Source organism: Elephantulus edwardii, unplaced genomic scaffold (assembly GCF_000299155.1).
Source record: "Elephantulus edwardii isolate Elephantulus edwardi_28Jun2011 unplaced genomic scaffold, EleEdw1.0 scaffold00024, whole genome shotgun sequence".
NCBI lineage: Eukaryota > Metazoa > Chordata > Mammalia > Macroscelidea > Macroscelididae > Elephantulus > Elephantulus edwardii.
This window is the reverse complement of record NW_006399774.1, coordinates 20,880,535-20,898,467: the sequence shown is the minus strand read 5'-3', so window position 1 is coordinate 20,898,467 and position 17,933 is coordinate 20,880,535. Positions and strand designations below refer to the sequence as shown.

General features: G+C 44.1%; 1 protein-coding gene across 1 annotated transcript in view; it reads left to right on the top strand.

The window, feature by feature from the left end:
* PDE10A (phosphodiesterase 10A) overlaps nucleotides 1-17,933 on the top strand; it is a 323,659-nt gene that overhangs the window by 144,035 nt on the left and 161,691 nt on the right. Inside the window, exon 2 of the mRNA XM_006882827.1 lies at nucleotides 16,847-16,975. Within this exon, the coding sequence (XP_006882889.1) occupies nucleotides 16,847-16,975 (129 nt within the window). The remainder of the gene's footprint in view (nucleotides 1-16,846; nucleotides 16,976-17,933) is intronic.

Below are 17,933 nucleotides of genomic sequence, written 5' to 3'. Positions count from 1 at the left end.
CCACCCTTAGCCCAGAGCCTTGACCCACTTACTTCCCAGCTCCACCCTCCGCCAGGATAACCCTTCTCATCTGCCAAGTCCCTTCAGAAAATATCTTCCATTATATATTATAATAACAAAATTATATATACTAGTGTATGTACTTATTGTGAACTCTGATGGTCTACTAGGTAGGGATTTGTGCTCCCAGTCCAGAGGTGGCTAGTTTGAATCCACCAGCTGTTTGTTAGGCTCTCACGTGATTTACAGCCTCTGAAAACCCACTGGAGGGTCAGCAGTGAGTCGTTTCTGACTTGACAGAAGTAGATCATCCTAAGTTTTTGGAGAGTGAGTTGCGTGGGAAGACTGTGCAGGGGTTTCTCCCATGAGTGTCTGTAGGACTCCAAGCACAAGAAAGGTGCAGCCTGTCCGCTAACAGATCCATGGCCACTGGAACTCCTGAGTACCACAGGGAGTGGTTTAACAAACACATTGTGTGACAGTGCAGGACGTCAGAAACCTCCCATGGCCAGCTCTAGAGCGAGATTTTCTCTGCTGGCTGTGCAGGAAGGGCTTGTGTCTTTAGCGGCTAGTTTGTGACTGTGTGGAGCTCGCTCTTTGGGGAGCTAATTTTTATCAGGCACCTGCCATCTGCTTTCCCTTTCCCCTTGCTTGTTTAATTTCTCAGGCAGCACCCACCTGACCTTTAAATACAAAGGCCCACCCACCAGGTCCTGATGGCTTAAACAAGAGCCTTCCAGCTCACAGCTGATTGCTAATGAAATAAAAAAGGCCAATCAGCTCACACTTGATTGTTAACGAAATAAAAAAGGTCCCAGCAGTTTACACCCAGCTTTCAAGGAAATAAGGAACAACTTACCCTCCAGAATCTAAACTGCTGCAACAGGAGCCACACTCTCAGGAAGAACCCTGAAAGTGAGGAGGATTTGAAACACCTGTTGCTGAAGATCAAGGAGTGCAGCCTTCAGCATGGATTGCCTCTTAATGTCAAGAAAACAGTGTTTCTTACCATTGGCCTGATGGGCTGCATCATGATGGATGGAGAGGAGCTTGAAACTGTAAAAAGCTTCATCTTCCTTGGATCCACAGTTAACACCCTTGGTATCCGCAGTCAGGAAATATGGAGATGCATTGCACTGGGAAAATCGGTTAGGGACCTTTTCAAATTATTGAGGTGTAATGATGTCACTTTGAGGACTAAGGTGTCTCTGATTCAGGCCATAGTCTTTCCAGTCACTTGCTAGGCATCTGAAAACTGGACAGTGCATAAAGATGACAGAAAAAGAACTGATGCCTTAGAGCTGCGATGTTGGAGAAGAGCATTGAACATCCCATGAAAGGTCAAGAGAAAGAACAGGTATTTCTTTGAGAGGGTGCAGCCGGAATGCTCTTAGAGGCGAGGATGATGAGGCTTTGCGTAACATATTTTGGGCATGTTGCTAGGAGGTGCTGTTCCTGGGAGAGGGACATGATGCAGGGTAGGGTGGAGGGTCAGAGAAGGAGAGGAAGACCCTCAACCAGGTGTATTGACACAGTGACTGCTGCAGTGAATTCTTGTGTGTCAGGAAGTGTGAGGATGACACAGGATAGAGCAGGGTTCAGATCTGTTCATAGGGTCACTATGAGTTGTATTTGACTAGACGGCACCTAAAACCAACAATATATGAAAAAATACTAACTTAAGAGAAATGATATGTTAATGTCTCATTAGCACAAAGACAACCAGTGTCCAAGTGGGATTCTAACCACAGGTTTCAGGGGTGTTATCACAGCACATATTTTGGGAACCGGGTTTCTCTCCGTGACAGTCTGCAGTGGTCTTTGTAGGTATCGTGGCTGACCCACACCCTGGCCTGGCCCTGCCGTCCTTCCCGACGTGAGGTGTCCCTCCAGGTGGAGTAGACGGCTCTGTAGGGCTGTCTTCACTGCGACCTTTTCCAGAAGCGAGTTGCCAGGCCTCTCCTCTGAGGTGCTGTGAGGTAGGTTTGCACAGCCATCCGTGCAGATGATGGAGTATCAAGTATTTGCACCCAGGCTCCTCGGCCAAGCGGCCTGATGTGTTCTATTACCGGCAGGTTTGTCTGCATCTCGTGCTTACCCAACAATTAAAGAATCACTTTCCCTTTGAGCTGCGGCACTTTGCTCTTAGCTGGGTGATGCCAGCAACATCTGTTCTATCTGCTAGCTGCACGGTGGTACCGCCTAGCCCTTTGCCTTTGGTCCGATTATCTGGACACAGGCTCCCTGCAGGTCACTTCACTGTCACCACTGTGCAGAGGAAGCCTTGCCCACCACTGCTCTATCCTCAGAGGAGAAACCACAGCCTGGCGCCTCCTTCTGCCTCCAGCTGGGCAGCAGGCCCCTCTCCAGTCCCTGCCCTCTTCTGACTCATCACCACGTCCTCGGAGCACACTGTTCACGCACAGCCTCGCTCCTGGCGTCCACGCTCTTGCTCTTGTCACTCTGATTGTGTTTGTGTGTGTGTGTGCGTGCATGCACGCACGAGAGTCCCCAGAGTGGCCTGAGGAAGAAGGCCTGGACCTCAGCCATTGATAGCCCTGTGCAGCGGGGTCCTGCTGTGACTCGGGGGTCACCGTGAGTTGGAATCCATGTGGCTTGTTTCCCTCCACCCTGGGGGAGCTGCTCCTGGGTTACCCTCTGGAAGGTTTCCCGTTTCCCGGTGTCTTTGAGGTGTGTGGTCAGGTGCACGTTCTGGTTGAGCTGACGGTTACGATTCTCCGTAGAAGCCTTCCCTTGTGGGTATAACTACCACGGTACTGTTCTCAGATGCCTCAAGGGAGCATTACTTAAATTTAGGTTAACACATTTTAGGAAGCCGATTCCAGGGAGGCAGCAGCTGCCTGTTACGCTGCAGGAAGGCGCTGACGGTAGAATTGTGAGCCTGACAGTACATCTGGGCGTGAGAGTTCTCACTTTTTCTCTGATGGTCATGGTTGCTGAAGTAGCTTTGGTAAAACATGCTTGGGTTTTTGCCTTCACTCTAATCCTGCGGGGTAGGTAGTGCACTCACCCCCTCTTTTGTTTGTGAGGCTGGACAGTACTTACTTGCTTGGTTGCTAACAGAAGGGTTGGTGGTTCAAACCCACCAGCTGCTCCCTGAGAACAATGTGGCAGTCAGCCTCCATACAGATTACAGACTTGGGCCGCTGTGAGGTAGGTTCGCTCTGTCCCAGGGGAGCCTGTGACTCAGGAGTGGGTTTGGGTTTTTGGTTTGGTTTTGGTTTTGCTTTCCTTTTCGAGTGGTGAGGACAAGGAGTTTAGAAGAGTGAAGTGACTTTCTTGGAGAAATAACCTACCTTTGCACCAGCATCTGCTGATACAGAATCTTCAGTGTCAGGGTGTTCTGCCTCCACCAGGCTCCTTTCTGGAACAGACTTGGCACAGAGCAGGTGAGGGTACCACCCCCTTTCCCCGTACCACCTGTGCTCAGAGGTCTGACTCCAGGTTGACCTTCAAGGTGAAGGTGTAGTTCTCAGCCGTAGGGCTTGCAGAGGGTGGTGTCCTGTGCACCTGCTTTGTTCTTGGTCTGCAAAGCTTCACCACCTCCTCACTCATGAACAGCAGTTCATGTTTGCACGGGGCTCTCTGCTTCAAAACAACTTTCTTGAACAACTTTCAGCCACAAGCATGCAGTTGATTGCACTTGGATTTAGGAATATCGCAGCGGAAGATTTACCTTCTGATAAATGCAAATTAGAAGCTTTGCAAAATTGTCTTTTCTTCAGCTCAGGTGCCCAGAGGCTGCCAGTTCCCGTGGAATATGTCAGAAGCTATGTAGGTCAGAATCGTGGCAGGTCTAAAATCGGTTCACTGGAGTGCTGCTTTCTAGGCCACAGGCGTGCCTCCTCCCACTCAGGAGGGCCCTGGGCGGAGAGAGCTGTGTAGCTGGCAGCGGTGTGTTCATGGTATTTGTTTACATTTACCTGGCTTCAGAGTCTGGAGTCGCTGGCTGTAGGTGTGTAAGCAGATGCAGAGGAAGATGTCACATCGAGAGTCAGAGCCTCCATAGTGATGCTGAGATCTGTTAGCATCTGTCAGGTGATGCTCTCTGCTCATTGTCTGGAAAGGAATTTGCTTTTTAAGGATCCAAAAAGAACTGAACTTTATCACCCATTCATCCTTGCCCTTATGTGATGAATGTGATAAGAACCCGTGTAAATCCTGTCCTTGTAGAGTTGTTCATCAATAACCTGTGGCACAAGGTTTTGATAGAAAAGGGAAAGGTAGCAAAGAGGTTACAAACAGGCAGTAAGAGGAGCGAAGGGAAAGGGAATGGGCCATAAGGAGATGAGCTCCGCTAAGGAGAGCACAGATGGAGAGAGGGATAGATAGAAAGGCGAGGGGAAATGAGAGCTATAGGGAGGAAATGGGATAATTGAAGTCACCTTGTATGGAAATTAGTATTAGGTGCCAAGATGTATATGAATGAAAAATTAAGGTGCTTTGTAAGCTTTAGTCAAATAACAATTTTAAGAAATGGTTTTTGAAAAATAGAGGAAGAGCCCACACGAGGCACAGAGCCCTGGGACTGGGGATGGATTGTAGGAGGAGTGAAGGACGTCTGAACCAGAAAACAGGCCATTCAGACACACCTTGCCCCGCTACCCAGGCTGGGATTTCAGTGTGGGGCGGAGCCCCTTCTTACAGGGTGGAGGCGCCAGGCCCATGGGCTTCCAGGTGGGGCAGTCACAGGTCAGTTTAGAGTGTGGGCCTTCACTCACCGTGCCCCAGGGCGCCTGCCCGACGTTGCTCCTGGTGGTGTGTGCTGTCTAGTTGGGTCAACCAGAGCTGAACCTGTGGCTACTTTTCAGAGGTAGCTCTGTAATCACTCGTAATGAATTGGATGGCTCAGGACAGAGCGACGTGTCCGTTATTCACCTTGTGTTGAAGTTTCCCCAGATAACGTTGGAGCGTGGCAAGCCGCTAGGATGTTCGCCCAAGGAGAAGGCGCTGGGGACAGTGTGCAGGACAGCAGTGTCTGCCACAGAAGATCTCCCCCGATACTCTGGCCCGGGTTTTCGTTGGGGCTGAACTCCTTGGCACCCTTGCCTAGCGTAGACCCACATTGCAGAGTCCCAGAAGGAACGTGGATGCTTAGATAGTCTGTGCTGCTTTCACAAATGGTCTTGGTCTCTACCTGGTCAGCTAAGTGTTGCTTGGGGGAATTCTGAGCAGCAAGCTCCCAGGTGAAGTCAAGGACAAGCTTATCAGCCAGCCTTCCAGACCCTGCTCGCTGCCCTGTCGCAGGGTGGAGTGGCTCCGGACACTGCCCTCATGTTCACACACTGGAGCAGCTAGTGGATTCTAACCACATACCTCTGAGTTGGCTGCTGCAGTTCCTAACCACTAACCCACCAGCGTGGAGGCCTCTCAGTGAGGCGGATTGGCTGAGGAGCCACAGCCCAGGCCTATGCGTAGCCCTGATTGGAGGATGGGGCAGGGCAGGCGGAGTCTCATTCTGATGTACTAGAGGAGCTGCTGAGACTTGGAGTCAGCGTGACAGCTGCCAACAGTAGCTAAATAGTCAGGGAGCTGTCAACTTACAACGGCCTCAGGTATGTCAGACATGATGGGGATGGCCCCGGACAGGTCAGGGTTAAGAGCAGGTGATCATAGGGGGCCTCAGGTATGTCAGACATGATGGGGATGGCCCCGGACAGGTCAGGGTTAAGAGCAGGTGATCATAGGGTTGCTGTGACTCACACTCGACTCAATGGCACCTAACAACAACTACATCCATCTAGAAAATAGAATCCCGTTGGTATTTGGTTTCAAGTTTTAATATTATTAGCCAGCAAGAAGTTCAGTCGTGCCTTTGTATTTACACCCATCTATGATCTTGGACAATATGATGCAAGTCTTGTCATTTTAGCATTTATAAAAAGAACATACTTTAGAAAATCACTTTCTAATCAGAGGCTAAAGAAATTCTGAGTGACCTTTTTAGATTACTCATCCTAGGGTATTATGAATTTACTGTTAGAAATAAGAGAGGGATCATATTGAAGGGATCATACTGGAAAGACCTAGAAATCCCCATAAATGTCTTAGCCATAGGGTAGCCTTCACCCGCCTACTACTAGGCTAGCTTGCCCTTTGTTCTAAGAAAGGTTTATTTCTTATGAAAATGATGCCAGAAACGGAATTATTAATTTGACATCTGAAAAATCTTGATTTTGTCCACACTTCCTGTGTTCATACATGGAAAACAAAACCAAAGAAACAGAAAACCTAGCTTTTTTTTCTTCCTAGCATCCTGAATACAGTCGCTTTCCCCAGGCACCATGTGCTTACCAGCCAAGCCAGTGTAGTCCCCTGCCAGCGCCCCAGAGGTGTCCTGGGGGTCAGCCCTTGTAACTAGTACACAGCAGTGTTTCACTATGTGGCGTGCTGTTTTAGGATTGGTTTTCAACCTTCTTAGCGTTGAGCTAAGACCTTAAAAAGCTGAAAATGATGTATCCATCGCTCACACCTGGACTGCATGCAGAGGAAATGATGAGGTTGAGACGGTTGCTCCAGTAAGTCAGAGAAAACATTACTCACGGAAGCCTTAATATTTAAATATATATGGCTTCCTCGGAACAGAGATTAGCTGCAGCACAGGAATGGGGATTTGAGTTTTTCTCTCCCATTTCTGTGTGTGCAGTGGGGAAGGGCCTTGATTGCTGGACACCTGGTTTGGAAGGAAGGGATTCTTTGAAGGGCAGGAAGACCTGGGTGAGGGCTGGGGGAGGGGGAAGGGGGGTCCCCTGTGGGAGGGGCAGGGCCTGGTGGGGATGGGAGGCTGTGTGCCACAAGCCTACAGTTGGCTCTGCCCTGGGATCTGCATGAACTTAAATATCAGAGTCCATCCTTCAGAGTGATCCCTTTCTTATTTCTAACAGTAAATTCATAATACCCTAGGATGAGTAATCTAAAAAGGTCACTCAGAATTTCTTTAGCCTCTTATTAGAAAGTGATTTTCTAGTGCAACAATGAATGAATGCTAAAATCTCTGTAGATGTTAATGGAAATGAATAATAATAATAAAAGGAGTGGTGTTACGCAGTATTTGTCCTTTTGTGATTGAGATATTTCACCCATCGTTACCATGTCCTCCAGGGTTCACCCATGTTGTGTAATGTTTTCCGAGTTCCTTGGTTTTCGGTGCTGCATGGTGTTTCATTGTGTGGACATACCATAGTTTTTCCTAGCCATTTATTTGTTGATGGGCGTTTTATTAGCTCCCATTCTTTGTTTATTATGAATAATGCAGTGATAAGCGTGAGAGTGCATTTGAAAAAAGAAAGTGATTTTCGAAAGTTTGGGCTCTTTTTTGTGTTTTGTTTTTTTTTAAATAAATGCTAAGATGAGAAGACTAGCATCAGCACACAGACACCTGTTATCAGGGTAAATACTTATTGAAAAGGTACATTTCAAATTCTGTCTGAAGTTCCATGAAGTGGTGGTGTGAGTGAAACGAGAAGATTGCTCCCCGTGACGTGACAACAGCAGATTTTAGTGGAATGCATTCTACAGGCTGGACCCCACAGCAGACGGGCAGCACCGTCAGTGTTCACTCGTGTGATTCTCTTACACACCGCTGCTTGTGCATTGTGTGAGAGTCAACATGTGCAACTGTCCAGTCTCACTGTCCTGTGAATTTAAATGCCAATTGTCGGTAAAAGGAACCAGAACTCCTAAGGAAAAATGTATGCATTGAAATCTAAGGCAGAAAATGTACAAATTGAACAAAGAATATTCTATCACAGCAGAGGAAGGGAGCCATCAAGAGCTACCAGATTCTTCTCAGATGACTTCAGAACCAGCCGAAAGAGGCCCTCTTCCCCGAAATCCCACATTCTCACAGGGGATGGAACATTCTCTGCTAAGCGCTCTGAGTTGCACACGTTCAGTTTTCCCTCTCATGCGTAGGCTATATTGATGTTAGGAAGTGATTTTTCTAAAGTTTGTTTTTTTAAAAATAAATGCTAAGATGAGAAGACTAGCATCAGCACACAGACACCTATTATCAGGGTAAATATTTATTGAAAAGGTACATTTCAAATTCTGTTTGAAGTTACATGAAGTGGTGTAACATCTAGAAACATCTAGAACCCTGCTCTCAGCTCACTTCATTCATTAGGTCTGTTTGCAAGGAAACACTTCCTCATCCTTTAACACATTGCCGCAAATGACGGTAATATATTAAAAAAAAGTGTTTATATGCACGGTCGTCAATTTGAAATGTGTGGCAACATGTTAATGACAGTAACAGGATGCATGGGCCACAGAAATGATGGGAACATTAAAACTAATAACAATAATAATAAGATAAGAACAAAAGAAATAGGATTCTGTCCTCATCCGGATGTGGGGCCTCTCCACGTGCACAGACAGCTGGTGTTTGATGTCCTAGTCTCGATCTGTCCTCCTCTGGACCATAAGTCCTTTCAACACTGGATATTGACTGGAAGTAACAGCAGATTAAAAAAGAAAACAGAGTAGGTTACATTGCCTTGTTGCTAAGTACAGAACCCATACATAAAATGCTGAAACAAAAATGGAAATCTTAAAATATTTGCAATTTTAATGTTAAAAAAATAGAGCATTAGAAAGCAGTAACTTGAATCTGACAACTGCATGAGTTGGTTCCAGACAGGTAAACTGTGTCCTTGGAACTACAGGCATCCCCCTTTTTTCAAAAGTCTACTTTTTGTCACTTTAATTTTATGAACAACTATATTGCTCTTTTCTCTAACAGAAAAGAATTTAAAAAAAACTTGTTTTTTTAAACAAAACAAAAATTACCATTTGATGTTTGCTTTGTGGCAAATTTTTTAAAATAGTTTTGGTTTTCATATAATAATTCATTTACATTGTATTTAATTCAAATACACTGTGTCCCATACAATTCTTTATTTACATTAGGTTTGATAGAATCATTCATAAACACTGTCTTCCATATAACTAGTAACCATTGATCTGTGCCTCTTATAACACTGCCTTTTCAGGTCTCCATTGGAGCTTTCCCACTTCCTCCCCCATCCCCAGTCCACCCACTCAACTCTGCTATCCTGGTTATGTCCACACCTCCCCTTTTCCTGCCTTGTCTTCTTTTCCTTTTGGACCTTTGTACACATCTTACTAGTTATCTTTTTGTTTTTACAATGATCGTCTTACGCAGTATTTGTCCTTAAGAGACTGAGTTAGTTCACTCAGCATAATGCTCTCTAGACTCTCCCGTGTTATTAAGTGCCTCACAAGATCGTTATTTCTTAGTGCTGCATAGTATTCCATTGTGTGAATGTACCACAGTTTCTCAGTCTGTTAGTTTGTTGATGGGCATTTGGGCTGTTTCCATGATACTGTTATTGTGAATAATGTGCAGTGAGTTATTTAAAGAGGTAGCTCAGGCTTAGAGCAGCAAGAATGGGGCACCTATACTGAACATGTCTTGTTTCTGCTTTACATAATGTTGTTATGTGCCATCACATGGGGCCAACTCCTAGCTGCCCCTCCAGCGAGGGTCCGTTTTCAGACGCCGTAAATTGCGCAGGTGGAGACTGCTTTGTTTTCACATAGAGCCGCTTGGACCTTTGGTTGGTGGTGCTGCTCCTCACCCTGAACTTGACACAAGAGCTTCCTCCACACGCTCACACATTTATCCTGCCATCCCTGCTTTTATCAGGCACTCGTGTGTGTGCCTTTCAGTGGTGTTGGAGGCAAGTACTGGATATTCCAAGAACTGCGGAAGAACAAATAAACAAATTGTAGTCAGCTCTGTGGCACCTGCAACAACAGGGAAAGTCTGCCTTGACCAGTATTTTACAAGAACTGCCTACATAGCATCAAATTGATGACACCTGATGACTGCAACAACTACATGTAACTCCAGGCCCTTGTCTCCCTTTTGGAGGTGGGTGAAGAGGCTGCACTCTGTAAGAAGGTGCTCTGATTTTGGCTGAGGGTTTGTGTGGTGTTTTTTTATGTAAGTCTCTTGTTAAGAGTCAACAAGACCTCCTGGAGGGCCCTTATATTTAAAAGTTGGGCCCAGGGGATTATTCTTTTTGTTGTTTTTTTAAACTGAGATTTAAATGAAAGTTTTCATTCATTGTCGCACATTTTTCTCCCTGCCCACCTCTTGCCCCCGCCCCAGTTCACTTTTCTCTTTGAAAAGAAAAAAAATTCTTCCATTGATACACAACCCCTCTCCCTTCCAGTCCACTTTACCATGCAGCTTTTATTCTGGGCTCTTGTCATGCAGATAATACCTAATAATATATCCCTTTTAAACAGTTCTCTCCCTCATCTGTTTCAGTGCAGTGTGCATTATTTATCCCCTCTTTTCTTAGTTTTCCCCTAACCCCAATGTCAGTCTTTTTTTATAACAGTGGCATTATGCAGTAATTGTCCTTTTGGGACTGAGATATTTCACTCAGAATAATGCCCCCCAGAATCACCCATTTTGCATAATATATCATGAGTTTTTTGTTTTTTTCAGTACTGCATAGTATTCCATTGTGTGACTATACCACAACTTCTCTATCCATTTGTTGATGGGCGCTTGGGTTGTTTCCATCTCTTTGCTATTGTGAACAAAGCAGCAATAAACGTAAGTGTGCATATATTTGCTTTGGTGGCAGTTCTGGTTTCTTGAGGGTATATTCCCAGTAGTGGAATTGCTGGATCTAGTGGTATTTCTGTTTGTAATTTTTTGAGAAAGCGCCACACCACCTTCCATAGTGACTGCACCATTTTACAGTCCCACCAACAGTGAGTAAGGGTTCCGGTTTGTCTACACCCTCGCCAGCATTTGTTCTGTTAAATTTTGCTATTGTTACTTGGGTGAGATAATATCTCATAGTTGTTTTGTCAAGGGATTATAATTTAATCCCTTGTTGCTATATTTTGGAGAAACATTCTTCTATGTCATACAGCACTCTGATCAGTTTGCAGAGCTGAGGTAATCTCGGTTTGCTGTGACATTGAACCTGGTGCCAGTGGAATCTCAAATGTCATAAACTGTGCCATAGGTTGCCAAACACCATAATGACTACCCATCATGGACAGTGTTTGGTGGAGCTCTCAGATTGATTAAAGTTTGGAAGCAGGAGTGGCATCCACTTCCTAAACCACTTGCCTCTGGAAACTCTAGGAACTTGGAGAAATGACGATAGTTATAGAAAGGCTTCAGGCCTTTAGTTTATAGATAGATAGATAGATAGATAGATAGATAGATAGATAGATAGATAGATAGAGCAAGCATGCATGCCCCCTTATATTTAAAAGTCGGTTGGGTCCAAGGTGTTATTTTTTTGAGGAACATTCTTCTAAATTGTACATCACTCTTCTGTTAGTTTGCTGTGCCGAGGTAATCTGGGTTTGCTGTGATGCTGAACCTTCTGCCATTGGGGTGCCAAATGCCATAATGGCTGACCATGGTGGACAGTGTTTGATGGAGTTTCCAGTTTTAGACAGGTTTGGAAACAGGAGTGGCATCCACTTCCTAAACCATGTGCCTCTGGAAAGTCTAGAAACTTGGAGAAAAGACAGTGTTGTTTTAGGGACCTTTGGTGGCTTAGTGGAAAGGGATTGCACTGCTAACCCAAAGACCTGTAGTTCGAATCTACCAGCCACTCTGCAGAGAAAGATGGGGAGTCTCCTATGTGATTTACTACTTCTAAAAGCCCACTGGAGGGTCAGCTATGAGTCATTTCCCATTGGATGGTACATGACAGAAACAAAGCATTCTTTTAGGCTGCATGTGCTATCTTGTATGGTTTGGTATATTATGTTTGGGATCTTGAATTGTAAAACATTTTTCCTGTATGATGATGTTGTTATGTGCTGCTGAGTCACCTGTGACTCATAGCCACCATCTGTACAGCAGCTCTCAAGCCTGCCCTGCACCAATCTCGCTGATTCTGAAACACCTACCCCATTGACCCAGTTATTGTATCAGTACATCTCATCTGGGGTCTTTCACTTCTGTGGTGTCCTTCCACCTTTCCGAGCATAATGTCCTTCTCCAAGGACTTGTCCCTCCTGGCTACATGCCCAAAGTATGTGAGACAGAGCTTCAAAATTCTAGCCTCCAAGGAGAAAGTTGGTTTCACCCACTCCAAGACAGACCTATTTGGTTTTCTGGTGGTCCATGGTATATTCAAGACTCTTCTCTAGCATCACAACTCAAAGGCATCGATTCTTCTTCTGTCATCCTTAGTCGTTGTCCAGCTCTCTGATCATATTAAGTAATTGCAGAGATCATGGCCTGTATCAGGTGCACCTTAGTCTCTAGACTGACATCATTGCTTCTCATTGCTACTCTGGAGAGGTCTCTGACAGCAGATTTTCCCAATGCAATTTGTCTTTTGATTTCCTGACTGCTGGTACCAAGAGTGTTGATTGTGGTGCCAGGCAAGCTGTAATTGTTAACATCTTCATTTCTTCTTGATCTGTCATGATGCTGCCAGTTGGTCCAGTGGTGAGAATCTTTGCCTTCTTGATGTTGCGCTTCAATCTATATTGAAGAGTACAGTCCTTGACCATCTGCAGCAAGCACTTTAGCAGTAATTATTTATTTGCTTTATACCATTCTATCTTAGAAAAATTTTCATAGATATGCTCTACTTTTGGATAGTGTAGAAAACCTGTGTATTTAATGTACCAGATAAATATGCGTTATGTGTATTGTGGACAGTGATCCCATAAGGCTGATGTTACAGTTATTGCTATCACACAAATAAGATTTAAGGCGTAAAGAGCCTGGGGTCTTTATCAGGCATTATCTGGTGTCACAAGTGGGCTAAGGATGCAGAATTTAGCTTCTCCTTTGATTTGCCGAGATTGAATGTCTGCCTCTACTGTTCCGTTGCATCTGAGAACTGACATGTGAAGAAGCAATGTCTTTGACCTGTGGTGTTGGAGAAGATCACTGACTCTCCTGTGGACAGCCAGAGAACGAAAGCTATGTCGTGGAGAAAGTGCAACCAGGGTGCTCCTTGGAGGCAAGGATAGTGAAGCTTTGCCTCTCATACTTAGGGCATGTTGTTAGGAGGGGTCGTTCCTTGGGAAAGGACACGTACTTGGGAATGTGAAGGGTCAGTGAAAGAGGAAGACCTCAAGAAGATGGATTGACACAGTAACAGAATCTGTGGACTCAGGTATATCAGGTGGTGAGGATGGCACAGGAGAGGACAGGGTTCAAATCTGTTGTTCATAGAAGCAGTGTGAGTTGTAGGCAACTTGATGGTATGTAACAACATCAACTTCTGGAATTATCTTTCCAAAGATGTTATTTCATATATAGGATGAACTCCAAGTGAAAGAAATCATTAGCTGGTTAACACTAAAAAGAATTTAATATAAAGTAGCATTTTTTAGTTTGCATGAGCTTAGAATACTGCTGGAAAGAAAATAAGGAACATGTAATGTTTGTTGTTGTTGTTGGTATGTGCCATTGAGTCTTTTACAACTCATAGCGACCCTGTGTACAAGAGCCCTAAACCCTGCTCTGTCCTGTGCCAACTTTACTGTCTCCGACACACTTGAGCAAGCAATTTGTTATAAACAGATTTTCAGTCAAATTTCTAGAGTCGTAGTCCTTGAATTTACATCTTAGCCCTGTTTAAGTTGGGTGACTATCCTGACCTTTTTGCCATGGTCTTTCATTCCTACAGTGAAGGTAAGGCTAACAGAGGATAAGATGAATAAATAGAACTAAAGTGTTTAAAACTAAGCAAAGTCTGCCCACAGTTGAGTGCTTAAAACCCTTCAGTGATCACTCTTATTTAAAATGGTAATATATGCAAGAATCGTGTTCGTCACTAAATAGCTGATGTGGCTGTATACACCCTGCAGGAGCCCTGAGGGCTCAGAGGTTGACTGCTAACCTGAAGTTTAAAGGTTCAAATCCACAGGGTGCTCTTTGAGTGAAAGAGGAATCGCTCTGCTACTGTAAGGTTTCTAGTTATCATGTGCCATTGATTTGTAACCAACGTCAAGCTGACCGCTCCTCCAGCAGGTGTTGAGAGATGTAAGGTGTTCCTTACCGGGTCACCACGTCTCCTTACAGATTTACAGCATTGGAAACTGTAAAGGTTACAACCTTGGGAGTCTTCGGGGAACAGTTCTGCTCTGCCCAACAAAGTTACTGAATCAGAATTTGCCTTGTTGACGGTAGGGGTGGTTTTACTGTCTTACATAGGTTACAGCGGATTCGAGCGTGTCCGAGGTGTAAGAACGACACAGGCTCAGCCCTGTTGTTTGCAGGGTCACTGTGGGTCGCAGTTGCCTTAATAGCATCTAACAAGAGGTTTAGAAAAAACGTAAATTATTGGACATTAGATAATAAAAGAAGTGTTTGTGCAGTAGATGATTTGAAATTAACACTGAGTTCAAAATTAGGCAGTGGTTAGGATTGGTGAGTTAAAAGAAAGATCAGGTACCGCAGCAATGGGCATGCTTGAGTAGTTAGAAGGAAGTGCTCGGAGGTTGGATTGCGAAGCAGTTAGCTGTGGGTTCTTGCGTGGATGTCAAGGTGTGACACGATGTGCTGTCCCCTCTGGGAGGAGGCCTGTCGTGGGGACTGTGTTGTAGGTGAGCACCGGCCAGCATGGCAGCCCAAGTCCCCCCTGGTGCTTGTTACGTGCACCGGACGGATCAGCTACATACCTGTGACGCCAGCTCTGTATGTCAGCTATAAACTATAACACCCATGTTCCGCCACAGTCCTTTCCCAACCTAGCATCCATCTTTCAGCTCTTGGCACTTTCCCCCTTACTCTTTGTACTTCCCCATACCAGATTTATCTCCGTTTGTTGGACACGCCAACCTTTTTCATGATCGAATCCTTGCATGTATTACTTTCTTGGCATAATAAAGACATAACAAGTACTTTTTTTTCCTCTTGGACAGCTTTTGCTTGCTTTTTAAGATGTGTTATATTCTTGGAAAAAAGTCTTAAACACAGTTATTTTCCTTAAATGCTGTGTTCTTATATGGTTTTATATTTTTACTATGATATGTACCAAGTTGATTATAATTTGAATGAATTTTTATTTTTGGAAGATATGTAAACTCTTTCAGGACAGAAGCTACATTTAATTATTTTTTCTATCTTTAATGATATGTTCTCTTAAGAGTTTATACCTCACTCTTATTGAACAAGGAGGGAATGATAGATGGTTGGAACTTCTTATTCAATTTACTTAGAAAATGCTAAATAATGAAGAAAATCCACTTTACCATGGAGATACATGTAATTGGAAATACAAATCCTATCAATGTCAACTAGGACTTCTGTGGTAACCTGCTAAAATGAAATTAGTTGGAGGGCAGCAAAGGGTGAATTAGTGTCTCTTCCTCTGTTAATATTGGGTTACTAAAAAATGGAGAATAATATTGTGAAAAAAAGAGCGCTGGGGATGTACTGTGTAGAAAATTGAGCTGCTTTCCAAAAACAACTATTTCATAAATGTATGTATATCATATGAAACTCTGTGAACTTTGAGAAGCAACAGTTATAGAAAATCTTCAGGTCTTTTGTTCATAGGGTTGCTATGAGTCATGCTCTACTTGACAGCAATCATCATCAACAACAATATCATCATAGGTCTGTGTGTGTATGTATTTGTGTGCATGTATATATCTATCTCTGTCTCTCTCTCCATGTTAAGCAGTTCAAATCCACCAGCTGCTTGGCGGAGAAAGATGGGCAGCCTCTTTCTTCATGATTTAGTGCCTCTGAAAACCCACTAGATGGTCAGCAGTGAGTAGTTTCTGACTCAACATTACACAGTAACGACAACAACAACAACAACAGATAGATTGTAGCTCTTTTGGTACAGATTTCATGGAAGTTAATAATTTGCTTTCTGAATGCTGTTATCCTGTTTTTAGACATTAGATCTTAGGAATTCTGTGCTTTGTTTGTGAAAATATGCTACTTGGTCTTCCCAGTATGCAAGATGTAGGCTTCTTTTTCTTCTTTGTTTCTTGGAGCACAGGACTGCTGCCTTACTCACCTCACTCTCCCCAAGGAAGGCTGTTCTGCTTCACAGAGAGGATACAGTGGAAATGGCAGTGATGAATACTTGTTATTTCTGAGTAACACTTGTTTGAAGCTTGTTTGTGACATGGGATGGTACAACATAAGGACATGTCAATATAAAGAACAAATTTGAAAACCTAAGACTTTATATGCTCACATGAAAACAAGGACTTTGGCAGTCCTGTGTGCATGCAGCAGGTATGAAAAGCATTTCAGTGAAGCTGACTGTGTACGAGGAAGATCAGTGGATAGAAGTCCAGATTATTCTGAGGTTAACATAGGCGTATCAGTGATTTAATGTGGGAAAAGGAGACGTTTGTGCATCAGATGAAGAGTTTCCCTCCCTCTGTATTCGGTTTCAGCTTCTCTCATGTTCTGAGGTGGCTCAGGATAGGGCAGGGTTCAGAGCTGTTGTTCACTGGGTCACTATGAGTCACAGTTGACTCGACAGCACATAGCAACAACAACGTGCTGAGTCGAGATCTGCCTGTGTTCCGCCACTGCTCACATTTCATTTGTTTTACCTCCTAGGTCTGTGGTGATTATTTCCTGAACCAGTCTGAGTACTGTTCAGGGCTTACCTGTGGAATACGGGGTGAGCACTGACTCTGAGTAGGAAAGCCGTTGTGTAATACAATGTCATAACCATGGTTGAAAGTGACCAGGGTTTTAAGCCTTTACCTTTTTAAGTTTAGTGTTTCTCTGCCCTTACCACAGTGCTTCGCAGTGCTGCCCTGTGTGCCTCGGATGGTGTCACATGTGTGAATTCTCTTCCTTTCTGTTCTCTTGCAGGTTTGACAGATGAAAAAGTGAAGGCATACCTTTCTCTTCACCCCCAGGTGTTGGATGAATTTGTGTCTGAAAGCGTTAGTGCAGAGACGGTAGAAAAGTGGTTGAAGAGGAAAAACAACAAAGCTGAAGGTAAGATGTCCTGCAGCTCGAGTGTGGACTGATTTTACACTGACGTTCCCCGCTCATGGTGGCACAAGGGAAGTTAGGTCATTTAGTGGAGGCCAGGGAGCAGGTGGATAGAGTATCTGGGGCTGTGGAGGTTGGTATTTCAGAGTTAGTGAGACTGGCTCAGGGCAGGGAAGGGTTCAGAGCTGCTGTACATAGAGTCGTTATGCATCTCAGGTGACTCAACCAATAACATTCTGTGGCAGGTTTAGAAGAGGAGTGGCATCCTCTCCCTAAACAACGCACCTCCAGAAACTCTATGAACTTTGAGAAATGGCGATAGTTGTAGAGGGGCTTCAGGCCTTTTGTTCATAGGGTGGCTTTGAATCCTGCTTGACTCGAAGGCAATCAACAATGACAACAGCTGTGAGCACATAGGGGAGGTGAAGGAGTAGGAAAGGTGCAGTGGGGGCTCAGAGAGGCAGGGGAATAACAGGCATAGATCTGTAGTAATTGATGATGTAAAACAGTTGTTGTGTAAAACAGTGTACATGAGTGAAACCCATGTATATGAATGATTATGCAAACCATTAAAAAGCGTTAAAATATATGAAAGACATAAAATAGACTCAATATTAAAATGTCTTACCAATTTTGCCAGGGTCTTGTTCTGTTTAATATGATCACTTAAAGTAAGTTGTTTTTATATCCTGTTAAGTTGTAACTGACTTGTAGCTGAACCTTCAGTAGATTTAGAATGAAGTACAAAACAATGGCTCTGGACATAAAATACAAAACAAAACTACAGAGATACATTTGACAGATCAGTGTAGAAAAGATTGCTTTGGACGTTCTAATTGAGCAGAAGTCAACATTTATTTAACATTATTAATTATAAATTGGAAGCAGAAGTGGCATCCACTTCCTAAATAACATGCTTCCGGAAACCCCATGAACATTGATAAATGTCAAGAGTTGTAGA